Source organism: Halichoerus grypus, chromosome 2, assembly GCF_964656455.1.
Source record: "Halichoerus grypus chromosome 2, mHalGry1.hap1.1, whole genome shotgun sequence".
In the NCBI taxonomy this organism is placed as follows: domain Eukaryota; kingdom Metazoa; phylum Chordata; class Mammalia; order Carnivora; family Phocidae; genus Halichoerus; species Halichoerus grypus.
In genome coordinates this window covers 26,450,002-26,471,832 of record NC_135713.1, presented here as the reverse complement: position 1 = coordinate 26,471,832, position 21,831 = coordinate 26,450,002, and the positions used below count along the sequence as shown (strand labels likewise).

Here is a 21,831-nt window from a genome sequence, read left to right as displayed (position 1 = left end):
GTTTCCTTTTTCTCCACGTCCTCGCCAACACTTGTTATTTCTTATCTTTTTGATGGTAGCCATTCTGACAGGTTTAAGGTAATATCTCATTGTGGTTTTGATTTGCATTTCCCTGATGATGAGTCATGTTGGGCATCTTTCCATGTGTCTGTTGGCCATCTGTATGTCTTTGGAAAAATGTGTATTCAGGTCCTCTCCCTATTTTTAATCGTATTTTTTTGGCGTTGAGCCATAAATGTTCTTTATATATTTTGGATATAAACCCTTATTGGATGTATCATTTGAAAATATTTTCTCTTATTCAGTAGGTTGTCTTTTTGTTTTGTTGATGGTTTCCTTCACTGTGCAGAAGCTTTTTATATTGATGTAGTCCCAATAGTTTCCTTTTCCTTTTGTTTTCCTTGTCTGAGGAGACATAGCTAGAAAAATGTTGCTGTAGCTGATGTCAAAGAAATTACTGCTTGTGTTCTCTTCTAGGATTTTTATGGTTTCAGGTATCACATTTAGGCCATTAATCCATTTTGAGTTTATTTTTGTGTGTGGTATTAGAAAGTGGTCCAGTTTTCCCAGCACCATTTGTTGAAGAAACTCTCTCTCCCCATTGTATATTCTTGCCTCCTTTGTCATAGATTAATTGACCATATAAGCAAGAGTTTATTTCTGGGTTTTCTATTTTATTCCATTGATTTGGGTGTATGTTTTTGTTCTGGTACCATGCTGTTTTGGTTAATACATCTTTGTAATAAATCTTGAAATCTGGAATTGTGTTACCTCCAGCTTTGCTCTACGATTCAGTAATTCTACTATTGGGTATTTACCCAAAGAAAATGAAAACACTAATTCAAAAATATACACACACTCCTCTGTTTATTACAGCATTATTCACAGTAGCCAAGATATGCAAGCAACCTAAATGTCTATTGATAGATGAATGGATAAAGAAGACGTGTGTACACACGCACACACACATGCACACACACACACAGACACATATAGAGAGAATATTATGCAGCTATAAAAGAGGATGCGATCTTGCCATTTGTGACAACATGGTTGGACCTAGAGGATATGATGCTAAGTGAAATAAGGCTGACAAAGAGAAATACCATATGATTTCACTCATATGTGGAAACTGAAAACAAAACAAATGAATAAAACAATAAAACAAACAAAAAGCAGAATGAGACCTTTGAATACAGAGGACAGAACTGGTGATTGCCAGAGGGGATGGGGGCTAGGGGGATGGGAAAAATGGGTGAAGGGGAGTGGGAGATATATGCTTCCAGTTATGAAATGAATAAGTCAAGGGAATAAAAGGCACAGCATAAGGAATATAGTCGGTGATATTGTAATAGCCTTGTATGGTGACAGAGGGTGACTATACTTGTAGTAAGTATAGCATAATGTATAGACTTGTAGACTCACTATGTTGTACACCTCTCAACTATACTCAACATGAAAAATTTTAAAAAGTAAGGTTAAATGAAATTAAACTTCGGTTCTGTTGTTATATTAGCCACGTCTCAAATGCTCAGTAACAACATGTGGCTCGTCGCTATCAAATTGGATGGTGCAGATATAAAACATCTCCATCATCACAGGAAGTTCTTTGGGCAGCACTGTTCTAAGAGGTAGGGACCAGATCTGTATTGTTATAGTATCTGCCCTACATATGGTAACTACCAAGTGGATGCACCAGAGAATGTCTTCCTGGCTTGAGCTTTATCTCCTCACACCACATGAATTAGTATCACTAAGAATAATATGGAAAATCTTCATGAATCTATGACATTACCAGTCGCTCCCCTCATTGGCTCCATGCGGGCCAGTCAGGGAGCTCTTGGGGTCAAGCAGAGGGTGAGGTACTCCTGGGGGAATCTTCCCAGTGGTCTTACATCTATATTCTGAGGCTTCTGTCATCTCTTAACTTCTAGTCCTGGTTTAGGGTCCTGGTTACATATTAAATGATAAAATGCTCTGCCTGCTACAGACCAGCAACAAAAGAAGTTAGTGATTCTGGGAGGCTGTCATGGCTTTCGGGCTGTGCCACGTGTTTGGAGACTATAGAAGTGCAGTCTTCTGTGTTTGCCCTCTAAAAGCACTCACCCTCACTGGTCTTCATCTTCCCTGAACCATAGCACTGGAATCTGTAGCACCTAGGGAGGGACCCTCCACCCCCCCAAATACACACCTTTCTCAGGGGTGCTGTATATCAAGTCTTGTCTTCTGGCTGCATTATAAACCTTGAGGTTTATATACCCGTCTTAGAGTTCTTAGCACAGGGCTGGCCAAGTGACAGATACAGATTGATAATCAATAAGGATGATTGTGGGGGTGCATCTTTATCCTCTTTCCTGTGTATTATAATGGGCAACAGGTGGTATCTTTTCCAGTGATTCATGTACTGTGATGAGTATCTTGGGTGTCTCTTTATCCCAAACCAATATGTTGCTCATGTTGTCTTCGTCCCCATGGGAAGAAAAAGTTGATCTGGTAACTTCTGAAATTTTCAAATGAAAAGGAATTTCTTTCCAGGACAGGTTGCTCAGTTTTGGCAGCACTGTTCCATTTTACAGCTCCAGGGGGTACAATTCACAGCTTTTTCTTATGTGAACAGCACCCCCTTGAGCTGTGCAGCCCAGGACCCGGAGTGTCAGAACTATTTGGTAATTCTTTCCTATGTCTTTTATAAGACCATTGTTGTTAGCCTTCAGTCTGCTAGGTTTTACCTAGGAGGCTGCCAGCATAGGTAGGTGACTCTTCAGGGTCTCTAGGTTGTGTGATTCTAGAACACTCTATTCACAAATTCCTTGTTAGACACTGCCAGTTTCCCACTGGGCCCTAAATCATCGCACTCACGGAAGTATAATGTCAGTTACATCAAGATGACTAACACTTGATGGGAGAGGGAGAAGAGGTTGTAGGCAACTATTCTCAATCTGAGACTGGGGAAAATAAGTTGGTTCTAAAGAGTCTGTGCAAGTCCTTCTCCCCCTTTCCTTAGCAGAGAGCAGTAGAGGTTCAATGCTACTGCCTCGCACCAAGGTGGCTCAGCCCTTCGCCTCATGCCCACCGGTTGGGCTTGCCTCAAGAGTATAAAGCAATCTGAAGAGTCTGATTTAATGGACTTTAAGAAATCCACCTGCCTTAAAATCTTTTCCACCAGTCTGTCCCTAACACTTGAAATGAACTAGTAGACATTTTTTTTTTCTTTTGTATCAAATAATGCTTCCTGTAAAAAATTAAAGATGGACTTCAAGTTAATGTATTAGTGTTAGAAATCAAAATAATGCTTACCTCTGTGGGGGGGATGGTATTGACTGGGAGGGGAATAGGGAGTTTCTGCTGGGAATGTTCTGTTTCTCCATTTAGGTGTTCCATCAATAGAAGATTTATGGGACTTCACAGTTATGATTTGTATATCCTTTTGTATGTTTATAAATCTTCAAAATAAAGTTTATTTAAAACAATTCTTAGAAGATAGCCTCAGGAAGCATTCACAGATATTTATAACTTAGTTAAAACAAGGACGTGAGTTTCTTTCCAAAAGGGAGTCAGCAGTGTGCTGAGACTACTGGAGACTGAGGGGGAAGAGTAGGTGACAATGGAGAGAAAGGGCAGATTTGTCCTCCTTGAGCTTCTGTCTGATGTTCATTCTGCCCTGGTTCTTCTGGGAACAGAGTACAAGCCCCCAGTGAATTGGATACTTTTTTTTCAAGTCCATTCCCTATTCTTCTTCAGAGATCTCAGAAAGGTCAGCAGGTCTAGAACAGACTTGCACAGTCAACACTGTGCAAGTCTGTTCTAGAGAAGATTGGAATGAAGAGTGCCTCTTCCAGAACTGGTAATAGGAGAAGGTGATTCTCTTGGGCGGTTCGCTTCAGGAAAGCATAGAGCCTGTCCTTCGTTTGGAAAGCAAACCATAGGCAGCGAGTTCTTCCAGTGTGACCTGGCTCTGGTTAGGTGAGAAGAGACCAATAACCCGTGGCCACCTGGATACTCGTCTAAAGCTCCGTGTTTATATGTTGGTGGAGAAGGAGCTCTGCTGGGAAATCTTCTTCCCTCACTCTCCTCCAAACCAGTGGCTGCCTCTTCATCCCCTCCCCTTCTGTGTGACCCACACAAGGGGTCCGTGCATGTGAGCAGGTGTCCTGTTTCCCTCCAGCTGGTGGGTCAGCCAGCTCTCCTAGGTGTCACCATCCAGCTTCAGAGAAATATTTAGACTGAGTAGGTAATTTCCGGGTGCAAGGCTGGCCTCGTGGAAGAATGCAGATGCAAGTAAGCCTTTAGGAAAATGCTTGTTTGGCTTTCAGGCATTCTCATTCATGTTGCTTATAAATAGTTATTATGTTCTCAGCCGGAGCCGCATCTGTTTCTTCTGTACCACCTGGGTCCAAAATTTGAGGTTAAAGAAATACCAATGACTCCTTCTTGTTTTTTCTTCAGGGCCATCCATATTGGGTTGATAGCAGTTGCACAAAAGGACCCCGCACCAGCCTTCCCTGAGGAGTCTTTGAGTCCTCCTTGTTTCTGTGGAACAAATGAGCTTTATCAGCAACAGGCTTACTTCTCCTCATGTCCCTGCTCTTTGTCTCAGAGTAGAAATGGAACCAAATCTCAACACTGTGCAAGTCTGTTTGCAGCTATTTTATTACAATCTGGATCTTGTCAGTTCTTTATGTCCCATGGGATTCCTCAGGGAAAACACAACCACCTTGCATCTGTAGAGTACTTTGCATGGCACTTTTATAAGCCTTAGCTCATTTGATCCCTCGAACAGCCCTGTGAAGTAGTAGGCATTTTTTTTTTTTTTTTTTTGCAGGTTGGGTAACCTCCTCAAAGTCACATAGCTGTTCTTATGACTGCCAGTAAAGTGTGCCTTTTTTTTTCTGTTCCTCTTGTTATTAAAGATATTTCAAAGTCAGTAATCAAAACAGGAAGCCAATTATGAGATTTATGTTAAGATCTGGTTATGTTACTGATCCAATGAAGCAAACATTTTGGAAAGACATCCAAGTCAGGGATTGTCCATAGAGAGCAGCCTCCTTTCATGGAGCCCCTCTTGCCTTTTAAGTGTGGGGGCTGCTCAGTCTTCAGGCTCATCCGCAGAGCAGGGCAGCCCTGGCTTGCTGAGGTATGGTGAGGGGGCTTGAACTTGGAAGCCTTCACAGTTTCCTTAAGCTCCCAGTGTTTCCAGGTTTACTTTTGCGAACGTATTATTCACTGAACGGCTATATTGACCCTAATACAATGAAATGACATAAAATCTGGAAAGAGACTAATGATAGTTAAGACTACGAGCCAGGCCCTTTTCTAAGAGCTTTGCATATATTAACTCATTTGGTTTTCATAACAAGCCTTGATTATCCCCATTTTTCACTTGAGAAAGCTGAAACTGAGCAAGTCATTTGCCCAAGGTCCCAATGCTCCTAAGTGAAGGAGCTGGGATTGAAGCCAGTTTAATTCCAGAGCCTGAGCTCCTGATCACCTCAGTGTGATGCCTTAGGCAGGTCTTCTAGGCAAGTTCTTTTTTTCATTAATATAAAATTCAGATCCTGAGCCTTAAGTCCATCCTAGGAGATCGTTGGCAAAGGAGTTTTCTAAACATCTCAAATTGGCACTAGAAATTTTCCTTCTAGACCTGACCTCCAGAAAGAGTGATTCATCGAAGAGCTTTTTCCAGCATATCACTGATTCCCATATCTGTGCATGAGAGTGCCCCCCTCCCCTGGAAACTGACGGGGAGGACTTTGCACTGTGGACTCCTGGAAACTCAGTCTCAGATTTTTTTGTTTCCATGAGAGCACTGTGGCAAAAACACTTCAGGCAGCTGTGTGAACGTGTAGCTGGATGACCCCCATACAAGTAAATGTTCCAAAAAATTGTCAATGGAATATGGCGTATGGGTACCAGCTCCATAATAGGGCAACTGGGAAGCATTGGTTCTTAATATAAGATTCATAGATACCCAGCAATGGGTTTTAGGGACAGGGGAATGAACCTGCAACATTGCATGCCACATTTTGGATACATGCGTATAGGTACACTTTTTTCATTGGAATCTCAAAGGGATCCATGATTTAAAAACATTGAATAACTATGACTATAAAGACATCTCATTAACTTATTTATGTGTAGCTTTTCTGTGAGATAAGATGGCAGATTCTGAAAGCACTGGTCTTATGGGTTTTAAGGGGTCATCACAATCTATGTAATTTTCACTTTACTACTTTTCTCTGCATAGATACAGAAGTGATTCAAATAGACCTTTGTATTATGTATATTTACAGACTGGGTTTTTCCATCTACCACATGGAGACTTCTTCATTGAGCCCGTCAAAAAGCATCCCGTGGCTGAGGGAGAGTACCACCCACACATCATTTACAGGAAGCCAAGGCAGAGAGCTCCAGAGCAGGAGGAACAAGCCTGCGGATTAAAGGGTATTGTGACTTAAATCTCTTCACCGCATTGAGGAGTCTGTTTTGTTCCATTATTGTTCTATTACAACATGACCTGTTCTTTTTTTCTTCTTTTTTTAAGATTTTATTTATTTATTTGACAGAGAGACACACAGAGAGGGAACACAAGCGGCGGGGCGGGGTGGGGGGGTGGGGGGGGTGGGCGAGGGAGAAGCAGGCTCCCCACTGAGCAGGGACCCTGACGTGGGGCTCGATTCCAGGACCCTGGGATCATGACCCGAGCCGAAGGCAGACTCTTAACCATCTGAGCCACTCAGGTGCCCCACAACGTGACCTGTTCTTTCAAATCTGTTATCGCCTCCCCCTTTCTTGCCACAAAGTATGTGCCCTTGTAGGAATAATTTCACTTCCTTGGCACATCCTTGCCATATTAATTGATGATATTCACATGATATTCATAATGATGAATTGTTTGTTTGTTTTTAAACTTTTGAATCCCCTAGAGGATGATCGTTTAAATTAAAGACAATGAGTTTTAGTACTAGCAAAGTTACAATACTTTAGTGTGGATGTTACCAAACTGTTTGTCGTATCTGCGTATGGAAGGCAGATTTCAATGTGTGATGATGCTGATAATGATGTGTGAAGAGAAACTGAAAGAAATGTCAACACATTATCAGATGATGAATTCAGCTAAGCTTCTTTTGGCTGCCTTTGGTTTGCAGTTCACTGACGTATGTTCCCTGACCCTCCGCTCGAGAGTGATCTGAACTGGTCCTCTCTGGCTTGTACAAAACAGTTTCAGATAGTTTTCAGAGGTGAACTCACCCAAGTTGTTTCCTTGTAATTCCCACATTCTCTCTTGACTTGTAGGAGATATAATCTATGCATAAAGGGCCACTGGAAATTGGGACATTTTCTTAAATATTGTATAGTTTCTTCCTTCTTCAGAGAAAAAAATAATGGGCCAGGGGGACAGTTAACAAAAGGAATCCATAATATTATTTATATGTCTTAAGGATTTGGGAACCATGGACCTCAGTGGGAAAATAGAGAGTGAAAGAATTAGGGCAGGCGGATTCTAATAAAGGTTTGGGAGGACTCAGAACTTTGCAAGCAGGAGAAGAAGAGGGCAAGGGGACAAGTACTTTCTCTATAGACTTCACCTGGACCCTGGGATAGATGGTAACTTTCCTGGGAATTTCCTTTGTAATCTTAGCAGAGTATGTAAACAAGAAGACATTTTGAGTCTATAATTTTTCCTGTACACAAGAATGGACAGCTGCTTACATTCCTTAACTTTAGGAAGCTATTCCAACTTTGTCCTAAATTAGATAACGGACCATCTAAATCTCCTGCCAAGAGCTAAGAGAAGGGAAGAGATTCTTCTTCTGGATGGTCTGATTGATTAAGTTACCAATTCAGATAACTTAGTCTCTATGTGAAATTTTAGGACTCTGATCTAATCACTTGAAGAATTTCCCAATTCCTATTACACATTGGATGATGGGATAACACTTTGTATGTGTGATTCACTCTTTTTGAGATCACTGGGTTATCAACATGGCAGAGAAAGAAAGTTACTAGGGCAGTGAGTGAACTTGGCCAGGGCCACAGTTGTGCTGTGAAATGAGTTAGGCTATTCCTCACGCACCCACCTTGAACACCTTCTCTGTTGAGATAGACTTGATTAATAATGAACTGAGAATGGCACGTACTTCGTCATAAAGGCAAAAGGGATGGATAGGAAAGGAGTGAGGTTTACAAATGTCATGTCCCCGTTAGGTCACACACCATACCTCAGCCTTAGTGCTTGTCATACCATTTCCTTACTCATTCTCCACCAACCCTAAGACTTACCATTACTTTGGAAACTTCTCTGATTAATCCCATTTGGAACAATCTTTGCATTGTGAATTTCTCCACATGTATCTTTTAAAAGATACTCTCTTAAACTTGCTTAAAACCTCACAATATCAGAATTGAATAGATTAGGTCTGTTGGAAGGACCTTTAAGAGCGCCTAATGCGGCCCATTTTTTTCACCAAAGAAGCAAGTGTGACTCAGAGAAGGGAGTGAACTTTTAAAACCATCAAGGTGGTAGGTGTTCAGAATATAGCCAAGCTTAGAAGTCGAGGTTCTGTTATACCTAGGGCTTTATACTCCCTCATGGTTATTCTTTATGTCTTCTTTGAATATATAAATCTTGTTTTATCAACTGTCTTGAAAGCACCATTAAAGTAGGAATTCCCTTCCCAAACAGTATATAACATAGTGTAAGGTGCAAAGTAGAAGTTTAGTAAATCACTAGAATGAAACGAAGAGTAGTTCATAGCCAAATAGATGAGACTAGGGTATACTAGCCTCTCGTCTACATAACACTGATAGAAAGAAAAAAGTAATGTGGATTTTCTAGAAGTTGAGAAAATGTCACTTGTTTGTGACCATCTCTATACCAAGCATGATTTAATGTCTAAATGATAGCTAGAGATTTAAGGATAATCTAATATGCTTGCGAATATTCTTAAAATATACGTGACATTTGAATTTTATAAATCTTGGTGTATTGAAACGGACTTGGTCTTGCTAAACAAGGTAATTGCGCTGTTCTTATACCACGTTACCCTGCAGAGATGATGGAATTAACTGACAGCAGCCCTGTCATTAGCCAACATTACCGTACACTTTATACTTAGGTCAGTTGGTGTTTCGAAGTTGAATTACTGTGATTATATCAAGAAAGATCCCCTCTACTTGTGTAAAATGTTCTGTGTTTGTCATGTTTAAAGCAGGAACCCCTTTGGTATTGAAAAAAGATGTACTTTAAAAGTGCTCTAGTCATTCAGGAAGGAAAATGTGTCAATTACTTTCCTCTAAAATGTGTCCCTTTACTTATCTTGATCTCCCACGTAGAAAGGTGTCCAGGAGTTTCACAGTGGGTCCCTTATCAGTATGGTCCAAAAGTTCATTTTATTAAACTCTTCAGAAGTTCATTTTATTGACAATGACAATTTCCTTTAGCTGAAGTTTTTTTTTGTCGAGGATATAGTGGCTATTAGATGGAAGTGTCCAGGGAAACTATGGTTTCAGGAAGCTGGGGAAGGGAGTTCACACTCGTCAGATCAGATGCTAACAGCTGCGGGGTCATCTATGGTAGAAAGGGGTCCGGGCAGGTAAGATCCGAGTTTGGAATTTCATGCATTAGGACTCTAGGCTGGGAACATGGGGTCTGGTTCCTGGCATGCATTTTTGTGTTCAAAATTTATTCATTCAACAAATATCTATTGGGTATATTCTTTATGGCTGGTGCTCTCCTAGGTTCTGTGGGTTCATATGTGAGTAAGATATGATTCTTGGTCTTTAGAGTTGACAGCCTGGATATAGGACATGGGTAAGTAGGGATCTGGTCCAGGGTTTATCTTTATAGTATATGGTAAGACCATGAAGGCAGATGGAATCTTAAGGCATGTATCGGGTTTTTTGTCACTGCATTATGTTTGCACCAGGACATGTAGCTGTAATTCATTCATTTTCCCTGCTGTGCTATATTCCATTATGTGAATCTTCCACTTGATCCAGTCTCCTGTGAGTAGATCTGAACTGCTTCCAGTTTGGAGCTATTATATATTATGTTGTAAAGACTGTTCTTGAACATGTTTCTTAGGATTCAAGTCCATAGGGTTATCAAAGACATATACCAAGTGGTGGAATGAGTTTCTCATAGGTTATATACATCTGGCTTTACTGGATGATGCAAACTTATTTTCCAAAGTTGATGTTCAATTGTGGTGAGTGAGAATTCCCATTGTTCCATATTCCATCCAATACTTGCTATTCTCACTTTTAAATTTGGTCGGTCTAGTGGATATGAAGTGGTATCGCTCTACGCTTAATGTTGAACTTAAACATATTTGTTATGGAGTTGGGTCCTAAATCTATGGCTTGTGGCTATAGACTCTCCACAAATAGTTTTATCCCCTGTACCCAGAGTGGAAGCCCAGAGAACCAACTTTGGGTTTGCTTACTTGTTTCTTCGTTTTCTGGTTCACTTTTTCACTTAGTCTCTGATCTGACTTTTAAACTTGTCTTTTTTTTTCCTCCAGAGCAAAAGTAGCGAGCAGCAGATACCCCAGTTCCGCAGCTAGCTGTGCGTATCAATCGGAGTTCAGCCAGAAAAGCAGAACCAGTAGGACATATATATAAGGAGATTTACTGCAAGAAATTGGTTACCACAGTAGTGGAGGCTGGCTAGGCAAATCCCAAATCCAGGGACAGGCCATCAGGAAAGGCAGGCTGCAGGTGTCAGGCCTAGGCTGAAGCAGCTGACCAAGGCAGAATTTCATCTAGAAAGTCTCAGCCCTACTCTTAAGGTCTTTCAGCTGATTAAATCAGGTTGACAGATTATCAAGAATATTCTCTTTACTTTGGCTTTACTAAAGTCAACGGATGGAAGGACTTGAATTTACTTCTGCGAGACACCTTTTACAGCAACACCCAGATTAGTGTTTGATGGAATACTGGGGACAGCAGGCTAGCCAAAGTGACACAGAGAAAAGATCATCACAGTCCATCTTTTGCTCTTCTCTCTGCATTTCTGCTTACTTGTATTTGTTTTTCTTTTTTTCTATTTTTGGCCTCTGAAGATTTCTTCCCTTTTTCAATGCTTATCAGGGGCTTAATACTGGGAGAGTTTTTCAGAGTGTCTAGTCTACCATATTGCGAGAAATCAGTCTTGAGTAGATTTCTTATTGAAGTCATTTGGAAATTTTTGAGTTGCCTTTTAAATGGCATGCACAGACATTACTAAATACTAACAAATGTTACAAATGTTATAACATTAACAATAGCTCATTAGAATAACTAGCATATCAGATCACTAATCCATGCAGTATGTGCAGGGGGCTTGTTCGGATTTTATGGAAATCCAGTTAGTTGATTCTGAATCACTGCCATACTCCGTACTGGTTCTAAAGCACACAAGTTGTTTGTTTTGGCTAACAGCAAATTTTCTGAGTACAACCTGCCTGAGACTTGTCTTGAAATTTCTGATTTGCCTGATCGCCTTATGATTATAGTCACCCCACTGTGATCCATACCTGACTTTGCTGTGAGGTAGTTAACATTTTAATTGCTGTTCTGTACTTTTTTCTTTTATTTATTTTTTTTTTTTTAAAGATTTTATTTATTTATTTGACAGAGAGAGAGATAGCGAGAGCAGGAACACAAGCAGGGGGAGTGGGAGAGGGAGAAGCAGGCTTCCTGCCGAGCAGGGAGCCCGATGTGGGACTCGATCCCAGGACCCTGGGATCATGACCTGAGCCGAAGGCAGACGCTTAACGACTGAGCCACCCAGGCGCCCCTGTACTTTTTTCTTTTAGTGAGTGGCATATTGCTTTTGATTATCTGCTTTCAGAACTGGTGGGAAGATTGGTAAGGCGCTTCAAGCTTTTACCAATGAGCGGGATGAGAGGACTATTGGGGAGAATTTGGGGAAATACATAATAGGTAAATGTATGGAAAGAGGAATTGGTAACCCAGTTTCTTTTGTTTGCGTAGTAATATCTAAGACCAAGACGACAGGAACTCAAAGCACCAGTTGGCTCAGGGCTGGAGTAGCTCTGTAGCCCTGAGATACTCCCTGATCCAAAAGCCTTTCCTCAGTAGCCAGACCTCACCACGTCCTCCCTGCCATGCATTTCCTTACTACTTGACAGTTCTTTGCCTTGTTCCATCATCATTTCAGGGCCATAGGCTCCCACTTTCCAAACATACCATAACTATCTATTTGGAGCTTATCACTCCAAACATAGCATTTGCCATTCTGAACTAGTTTTTATTTCTCAAAAAAGCCTTGCTTTTCCTTGCCTCTAGCCCTTGAGTTTAGGTTCATTCTGCCTGAAACTTGTTTTCCCCAGAAGCTTTACTGAGTTACTTCTGTTCATCTTTAGGACTCACGCATGGCTTCCTTTAGAAAACCTTCTTGGCTCAATCTGCATTAGATGCCTCTCCTCTGACTCTTAACACCAGCTCCTTTCCCTACGTCAGGCTTTATCATATGATGAATATCTGCCTGTGTCCTTCTCTGCACTGTAAGCTCAACGAGGACAAGAATCGTGTCTGCTCATTCACAAGCACGTCTCCAAGATCTGACAGAGTTCCCTACTAGGTTAGGAACTCAGAAATGTTGAACTTGTAAGTATTGAGTTTACAGACCTTCTCTGATGCATTTGGCAACTTATTACACACTTGTATTTAGCTATATGGAACCTATTTAACCTCTGAGAATACCCAGACCTTCCTGAAGAAATTTAGTAAATAGGCTGATGCCTGGCTGTCAAAGAGACAAAATGTGGCCGTGGTTGGGACTCTTGGCCTGAGGTTGTAGCTGAAAGTGACTACTTCAAATTTTGATTTTTAGAAAAAAAAAGAATGGATGGATAAGAGAAAGTAAGTGACATTCATTCCCTCAGCAAGCTCCTCCCCTGCACCAGGCACTGTTCTAGGAACTGGGGATGCAGTAGAGAACAGAATACTCACCTGCCAGGAATATAGCGACACAGAGGCCTGGAAGCCTAAGGCAGGCAGGAGAGGGGTGCTCTCCAGGGAGAGGCAAAGAAGAGCAAATGCCTTGGAAGATGAGACGGCCGAGTCAGTCATTAGCATCCCTAGTGCTGGCCTCTGAACCTGGGACACATGGATTTTCAACTTCCTGTGGAGAGTTGGGAGGACAATTCTCAACCAGTCCATGAGACAAATTTCTGGCATCCTTTCAGTCTTGTTTCAAAAGCTGCCTCCTTGAGAGGTCCCCTTCCCCTACATGGTTGGCCCTAGGAGGACTGATGAGTCCCTTTCCTGAGCTCACCCTGCATTTTGATGTGGTCCCTGGAGACTTCTACCTTCCTGCCTCCCCACCTCCCCCTCCTTCCCTGCTCCCTAGATATTCCTTCAGATGGGCTCACCTCAGGGCTTATGCATTTACTATTCCCTTGCGCTGGAACACGCACCTCCCCCCCCCCCCCCCCCCCCGCCCCGTCATTTCCTCATGGCTTATTCTGTCCCACTGCTCAGGTCACTGCTCAGATTCCCTCAATCAGAGAAAATTTTCTGATCACCATCTAACATAGCTGTCTTTTCGTCACTTTGTAAACCATTTATCCTGCGTTCTCTCTTTTCAGAGCATTTGTCATCACCTGATGTCACTTATCTATGTATTCGTTTATTGTCTGTCTTCCCCCAACTAGAATGTAGGCTCCCTGAGGGCATACACTTCCTCACTTTTGTTCTCTGCTGTATTCCCACTGCCTGGCACAGAGCCCGCCATAGTAAGCACCCAGTAAATGTTGAGTGAATGGTGAGTAAATGAATGAATCATAGCTTCATTAGTGATTATCCTGTTGAACTTGTATTCTCTTTCCACCACTAGACTCACCTTTGTACCAAGGATACTTGTGTCCTAAATATCGAGCCCAGGATCTGATGCCTAATAGTTGTTGATAAATGTTTGTCCATTGAATCAGTGAATGTTGTGTACTTGCAACGGGGTCCTGCAGGTGTGAGAAGACACTTATCTCACCAAGGCTGGGGTCCAAGCATTCCAAGAGTGCTCTGAGTCACTGAGGCAAGGCGAATGTGTTCTTTGGGCAGCAGTTAATGTTAACTCTGTATTTGTCCCACAGCTTGATTAATGTCAGTGTTTGGGAAAACAAACATTCCCACCCCCACATAGTCCCCTTTCTGTGCAGCAGCTGGAAGTCTCATAAATAACCATGAAATCGTTTCTCTATGGGGAAGGAAGTTTACTTGTTAGATTTGAAATCAAATATTTGAGGAAATTATGAATGCATTTTATGCTTCAAATCCTGTCCTCCAAAGGCAGAAAAGTGGATCCCTAGGGTGCTTTCTGGGCCAATAAGTCAAAGATTAGAAAGTTCCAGAGTTTAATTTACATGAGTTTGTGTGTCATTGGTTGACCTTCCTTCCTTCAAGATATATTAATTTGATGCTTTCTATGGGCCAGATCCTAAGTGACACAGCTCTGAACATGGCAAGTTGGACCTTCCCTATGGACTTACAAGATTGTAGGAGGAGAACCTAACAAAAATTGTAAAAATAGTGCATATGAGCATTGTGACAAATGCCATAAGAGTATATAGAAGAGGAACCCAATATGATCAGGAGGGTTAGAGAAGGTCTGTCTGAGAGAAGCCATAGACGGGATATAAATTTTTAGGGAGCCTATAGAACATCAGCATTGAGGAATGGTGCCTATTAGGGATTATATTATGTCCCCCCAAATTTCATTATTGGAGTTCTAACCCTTGGTACCTCACTTCAGAATGTGACTATATTTGGAGATAGGATCTTTAAAAAGGTAATTAAATTAAAATACAGTTGTTAAGGTGGGCCAGAATTCAATATGGTGTCCTTAGAAGAAGAGGATATTCGGACACAGACACACACAGGGAAGACCATATGAAGACACAGGGGAGGATGACCATCTACAAGCCAAGAAGAAAGTCCTCAGAAAGAAAGCAGGCTGCTAACACCCTGACCTTGGACTTTTAGCCTTCAGGATTGTGAGGAAATAACTTTCTGCTGTTTAAGCTATTCAGCCTGTGGTACTTTGTTCTGGTGGCCCTAGCTGATTAATAGAGCAGTGACTTGTTAGATTACCTGACGGTGATCCTCTAGTTCTTTCAAGCTGTGAGGAGTTGGTTCTGTTGCATGAGCAACAGAAGACTGTACGCACAACAATAAGGTTTAGTCAGAACTGGCTTTAAGGTGTGTGACTGGTGCAACCACACAGGGCCGTACTCGGAAGAGCGGCGCTCCGTGGCAGCCATCTTGAAATTCTTAGTGATTTTATCTTATTTTTTATCTTTGACTTTGTGCTTTGGAAGTGAAGTCTAATCAGACAATGGACCATGTGCTGTGGGCCTGGAGCCTCAGCCCCTACATGTTCTTGCATCTTGCCACCTCCCTGCCTTCCCAGGATGGGTTCTTGGCCACCTTTACTTTCTACTATGACTCCACTACCGCTGCGACCCTTTCTGGGCAGAGCACACCAATGTGGGGAGGCCTGCTCCCGTGGCTGTCTTCCACCCCCAGGGGAAGCCTGTGCACGCACAGGAGAAGGTTCAGGAGTGAGTGTCCTACAGTGTCTTAGGATGAGGCATGGCAGCAGTCCTCTCCATCCTGAGCTGACATTTGGTAGGTGACTGAGAAGGGACCGCTTATCCACTTCCCATTCAGATACTGAACATCTCCTGGTGTGGTGTTTGCAATCCCATGGGGTCACCCACTTGGGTAGCTTGAGGTCATAGACTGTAAGGGAAAGATTGACTTCTCTGCCCCTGCCCAGGGCCCTATATTTTCCTTTTGTGTTGCACTCTGCAAATCATGGCCCTGGGTTTAGAGTTGCTTTGGTGACAAAAAATTAAAGTGAATCTGACACATATTAATGATATGCCCGAGATTGCTGTAGAATTAGCCATCGATGAAAGTAATTATTATTAATCATTAATTTTAGTTTTGCTCATATATAAGCAAATGAGTTTTACATTTTTCTTTCATAGTAGAGTTTAGAGAAGAATGGAGTGGAAATCAGGAGAACCGCATTCTGTGCCACCTCTGTCCCTCCCTAACTGGGACACAGTATATGAACCATGGTCTCCGTTTCCTCATCAGTAAGATGAGGGGCTTGGAAGATCTTTGTGGATTCTTTTAACTCTCATATGTTGTGAGTCTGTTTCTGTTTTTTTTTTTTTTTTTTTTTTTGAAGATTTTATTTATTTATTTGACAGAGAGAGACACAGCGAGAGAGAGAGCACAAGCAGGGGGAGTGGGAGAGGGAGAAGCAGGCTTCCCGCCGAGCAGGGAGCCCGATGCAGGGCTCGATCCCAGGACCCCGGGATCATGACCTGAGCTGAAGGCAGACGCTTAATGACTGAGCCACCCAGGCGCCCCTCTGTTTCTGTTTTTATTCTGCAGTATCTAGAAGCAAAGCAATGTTGACATTCTTTACTTAGTGTGGTTTAAAATCTGTCAAGTGGGTTTGTATACACTGGCGTCTCATACTGCTAAGTGTGAACCATCTCTCCAGTGTCCCCAGGACAGGGCTGCCAAGGGCCATTCTCCTTCTGGGCCTTCTGCTTCCTTTACACACTTGCCCCATCCCAAACTGCCGTACCTAAAACTTCGGAGCACAGGCTGCTGACCTAGGAGGCCTGCTGGGCCTGCCGTTTCAGGGGCTCTGAAGCTGAGGCAGCAGAACCTCAGGGCGCTGAGTTAGTGGATGTGTCTGGTGTGTCAGCAGGGAAGAAGGGGCAGTCCAGAAACTGAATTCGGACCCGAGGTCCCTAACATATTGGAGAGAGGGGAGAATGTGATGTTGTAGTAAGATTAGAGGGCCTACTTACCCAGGTTCCATCCCTCTCTCTCTCTCTCATACACACACACACAAATGTGGTGCTTGATTAAAAAGACTCCACATATATTTGAGTGACATTGGATGTAGTGGGATTGTTATTCTATGTTTGGGACTTCATGTTTTAGCTAAATTTAACCTGAGTGAGGGGTGTGTGTGTGTGTGTGTGTGTGTGTACACGTGTGTTTACGTATGTGTGGTGTGTGTGTGTGGTGTGTAGGTGTGTGTTTATGTGTGGTGTGTGGGCTTGTGTAGTATGTGTACGTGTGTTTACGTGTGTGGCATGTGTGGTGTGTAGGTGTGTGTTAATGTGTGGTGTGTGGACTTGTGTGGTATGTGTACGTGTGTGTTTACGTGTGTGGTGCATAGGTGTGTGTTTATGTGTGGTGTGTGGGCTTGTGTAGTATGTGTACGTGTGTTTACGTGTGTGGCGTGTGTGGTGTGTAGGTGTGTGTTAATGTGTGGTGTGTGGGCTTGTGTAGTATGTGTACGTGTGTTTACATGTGTGGCGTGTGTGGTGTGTAGGTGTGTGTTAATGTGTGGTGTGTGGGCTTGTGTAGTATGTGTACGTGTGTTTACATGTGTGGTGTGTGTGTGGTGTGTAGGTGTGTGTTAATGTGTGGTGTGTGGGCTTGTGTAGTATGTGTACGTGTGTGTTTACGTGTGTGGCGTGTGTGGTGTGTAGGTGTGTGTTAATGTGTGGTGTGTGGGCTTGTGTAGTATGTGTACGTATGTTTACGTGTGTGGTGCGTAGGTGTGTGTTAATGTGTGGTGTGTGGGCTTTTGTAGTATGTGTATGTGTGTTTACGTGTGTGGCGCGTAGGTGTGTGTTAATGTGTGGTGTGTGGGCTTGTGTAGTATGTGTATGTGTGTTTACGTGTGTGGCGTGTAGGTGTGTGTTAATGTGTGGTGTGTGGGCTTGTGTAGTATGTGTATGTGTGTTTACGTGTGTGGCGTGTAGGTGTGTGTTAATGTGTGGTGTGTGGGCTTGTGTAGTATGTGTACGTGTGTTTACGTGTGTGGCGCGTAGGTGTGTGTTAATGTGTGGTGTGTGGGCTTGTGTAGTATGTGTACGTGTGTTTACGTGTGTGGCGCGTAGGTGTGTGTTAATGTGTGGTGTGTGGGCTTGTGTAGTATGTGTATGTGTGTTTACTTGTGTGGCGTGTAGGTGTGTGTTAATGTGTGGTGTGTGGGCTTGTGTAGTATGTGTATGTGTGTTTACGTGTGTGGCGTGTAGGTGTGTGTTAATGTGTGGTGTGTGGGCTTGTGTAGTATGTGTACGTATGTTTACGTGTGTGGTGCGTAGGTGTGTGTTAATGTGTGGTGTGTGGGCTTGTGTAGTATGTGTACGTGTGTTTACGTGTGTGGCGTGTGTGGTGCGTAGGTGTGTGTTAATGTGTGGTGTGTGGGCTTGTGTAGTATGTGTACGTGTGTTTACGTGTGTGGCGTGTAGGTGTGTGTTAATGTGTGGTGTGTGGGCTTGTGTAGTATGTGTACGTGTGTTTACGTGTGTGGCGTGTGTGGTGCGTAGGTGTGTGTTTAAACACACATATTACGTACCGTTGGCTCCAGGAGGCAGACAGCTTGCTCAGCTGTGATGACTCAGGACTTTAGGGAAGTGCTTTCCACCCCCGTTCTACATACCACGGTGACAGCCCCGTGTATCCTCTTAGCCACCAGAGGAGTTCTTTGTTTCCTTTACTGAGGGAGAGCCCACGCTTCGCCCTGCTGAGAGGTTGTGCTAAGAGGAGTGCCAGCCCCTGGCGCTGTAGCCCCTGCGCTGCTGAGGGAGTCCTGCTGCTGAGTTCTCACAGGAGGCGCAGAGGGCTTGTGTTCTAGGAAGCCACCTCTTCCGCCGCTCCCACCCCCTCAGGAAAACTTCAGCAGGGAGTCAGCCCTTCCCGCCGGCTCCTCTGGGACACCAGAGCTTTCTCCTGGTGGGATCCGCGAGCACTGAGTTACCCCTGGTGGCCCTGTCCTTCCCCGGCCAGCCAGCGTCATGACCCCCAGGGGCTTCCCCAGGGTGCTAACGTTGGTGTGCGGAAGACAGGCAGCTGTGAATGCGGGTCTGGTACGAACACCGATCGATAGGATATCGGCAGCTAAGAACCACTGCTCCCCAAACGACAGGGCAGCTGACCTCAGACACCCGAGACGAGAGCCAAAGGCTTTTATCTTGCTAGTTCTGTCAGGCTTCAGATCCCTTTTGGTCTTGTTTCTGCTGCGAATACGCAGGAGATGTGCCAGGCTGAGAGAATCAAAGACACTTTTCATTTGCACACCTTTTCTTTCTGGGGGACAGTCCCAACTGAAAGCAGACTGTTAGTGTTGAGGGGAAGGGGGGACAAAAGCCAACTGATTGGAGATATTCTGTACTTCAGTAACAGAAAAAAAATCAAAGGACAGTCTCTGGGGACAGAGCAGTGGTTTATCCTGCTCATGATTCCGGCTCAGAGGATGACATGAATCAGGGGCTGGTGAGAACAGTCATGGCCTTCCCAGGGGGAGAGACCATTATCAAAATTCCCAGATGGCGCCATCTCACGCACCTTCCACTAGCACCGGTATTGGGCTGAGTTCTCTAGGATTCCATCTTCACATTTCAAGGGACTTCTTGAGGATTCTGTTGTTTGTTGATCACATCTGTGCCCATGGTAGCCTGGGTCAAGGTGAAGCCTCAGCAGTAGAACCAGGCAGATTTGAATTCCAACTAGCTGGCAGGCAACTTGGGCAGGGGACTATTTTCCTACTCCTGTTACGTCTTTTTTTTTTTTTTTTTAAGATTTTATTTATTTGACACAGAGAGAGCGCACAAGCAGGGGGAGTAGCTGAGGCAGAGGGAGAAGCAGGCTGTCTGCTGAGCAGGGAGCCCGATGCGGGGCTCCATCCCAGGACCCTGAGATCATGACCTGAGCCAAAGGCAGTTGCTTAACAGACTGAGCCACCCAGGTGCCCCACTCCTGTTTCTTCTTATTTCTATTTTGTCCTCTGTAAACTGTGGATGATGAAAATTTCCATACCAAGATGGGGTAAGGTGGAATCAGTGAGCCTCAGGTTCATAGTTCCTGAGCTACAAGTCCAAATTCCAGAGATGCCCTGAAAACCAAAAGTAGTTTAGTGTTGAGCAACCTTATTTGGTGGCAGAATGCAACCCGGATTGATATGAGGCTGCTTATAATTTGTATTTATCTTAGTGAGACTAGGTGCACAGTTTGTTGTGGAAGAATCCATGTGTTTGGTTTCAGCGTGCTCCCTTAGACCCTACAGGGATGTTCACTAATACAGAGTGTATGACCCAAGCTGTTTTTTTTAAATTGCGGCAAAATACATGTATCATAAAATTTACCATCTTAGCCCTTTTTAAGTGTACTTACATTCACATTGCTGTGCAACCCGTCTCTACAATGCTTCATCTTGCAAAACGGAAATCCACACCCATTACACAGCTACTCCCTTCTCTCTTCCCGACTAACCGCCATCCTGCTTTCCAGACTATGTTTATAATGGCAAAAATTTTGAATTCCAGCTGATCTGGTCCCAAGGGTTCTGAATCAGGACTCATGGACCTTAGCTGGGGAAGAGGAATGGCCGGGATTTGGCAGTCCCCACCTCGTGGGACTGTCCTGGAGAGGCCCGTTCCTCTGACCCTCCAGGGAGCTTCCCGCCACAGCTCCCCACTTCCCAGCATCGGGTGCCCGGGTGTGAAAGTTTGCGAAACACCGGCAGCCAGCTCTGCTAATAGCAAAGAGAGTGTGGGTGCTTGAATGCAGTGATGAACACTCTCCTTTTCTGTCGTTGCCGCCACTCATTTTTTTTCAGGAAGTAGAGGGGCACCCACTGGCAGCGGGTTGTGTTGTCAGCTTTTTAGTTCTGTGCCATGGAGTGTGGTGTAGGATGTTGGCCCAGGGAAAAAGCATTTAAACCTTCATGCAGACTGCACTGTGGGGAACGTGCCGCCAGCCTATTTAGACCCTGCTGGAGACCTTCAAAGCTGGACGTATGCATTTTGCAGAACTCTCCAGGCATGCCATGAAAAGCAGTAAATGCTCACCTTGTTATTCCCAGCAGATCCAGCATAGAGACCGGCTCTGAGTCATGTCTTCTATAACTGGAATGAGTCAGGGAATTCTCGACACATCTCCGATAACTGTGGGAGTGCACGGACCGCTCGAGGTCATCATTGGAAAACCCGACAGTGGTCGAGCGTCGTTATTGGAATGTCTCCTCCACTTCACTCATTTTGTGAACATCCTGGGGGCAAATGGAGAGGTTGGTCTCTGCAGGGGGCTTGTGGTGTCTTCCCCTGTTTTCAATCACTGGGGACAGAAGTAGATGTTTGAGAAATTGGAAGCCCATGAACACAATTCAGAACACTAAACCCTCCGACAGATAACCCCTTATAAATACAGAATAACTTTAGGCCCAGATCTTCCGCTTTGGGGTTATCTAAAATATGCAAAATATTATGTACTTTTAAAGCTGGTGGTGACACTAATTTGGATGTCTTTATCATCATCGTTACTGTTTTCAAAAAGCTTTTGACACTAAATAGAGAACTTTCAATGTCATCTGGCCCTGGAAAAATCAAACAGATGATCAGTTTCCAGATATCCACATGGGACATTCCAAATCCGCGGTGACGAGGATGCCCGTGAGTGTCCGAGGTTTGGGGCCAGCTGCAGAGGCGGTTTTCCCCTTAATGACGTTGCTCCCACAGTCACTGCCGCTCTGTGGCCTGTGCTGGACCTTGGTCAAACTCTCAGCAGCTGAAGCCGAGGTGCACTTTTCTGACTTGGCCATTAGGCAGCTGGGACCTCAAGAAAAACAGGAAAACTGGTGCAGGGTGGGAGGAAGGGGGGACCAAGACCAGAAATTAGAGTCTTGACCACAAGACAAATTCGCCTGCCATCTGTTTTGTTAGGGCCTGAGAACTAAGAATGGATTTTATATTTTTAAACGGTTACATTTAAAATGGTTAGGTGAGC

At 43.8% G+C, this 21,831-nt stretch overlaps 1 protein-coding gene across 1 annotated transcript in view; it reads left to right on the top strand.

Moving 5' to 3' along the window:
- ADAMTS12 (ADAM metallopeptidase with thrombospondin type 1 motif 12) overlaps positions 1-21,831 on the top strand; it is a 291,779-nt gene that overhangs the window by 104,245 nt on the left and 165,703 nt on the right. Inside the window, exon 3 of the mRNA XM_078066503.1 lies at positions 6,291-6,452. Coding sequence (XP_077922629.1) covers positions 6,291-6,452 — 162 coding nt within the window. The remainder of the gene's footprint in view (positions 1-6,290; positions 6,453-21,831) is intronic.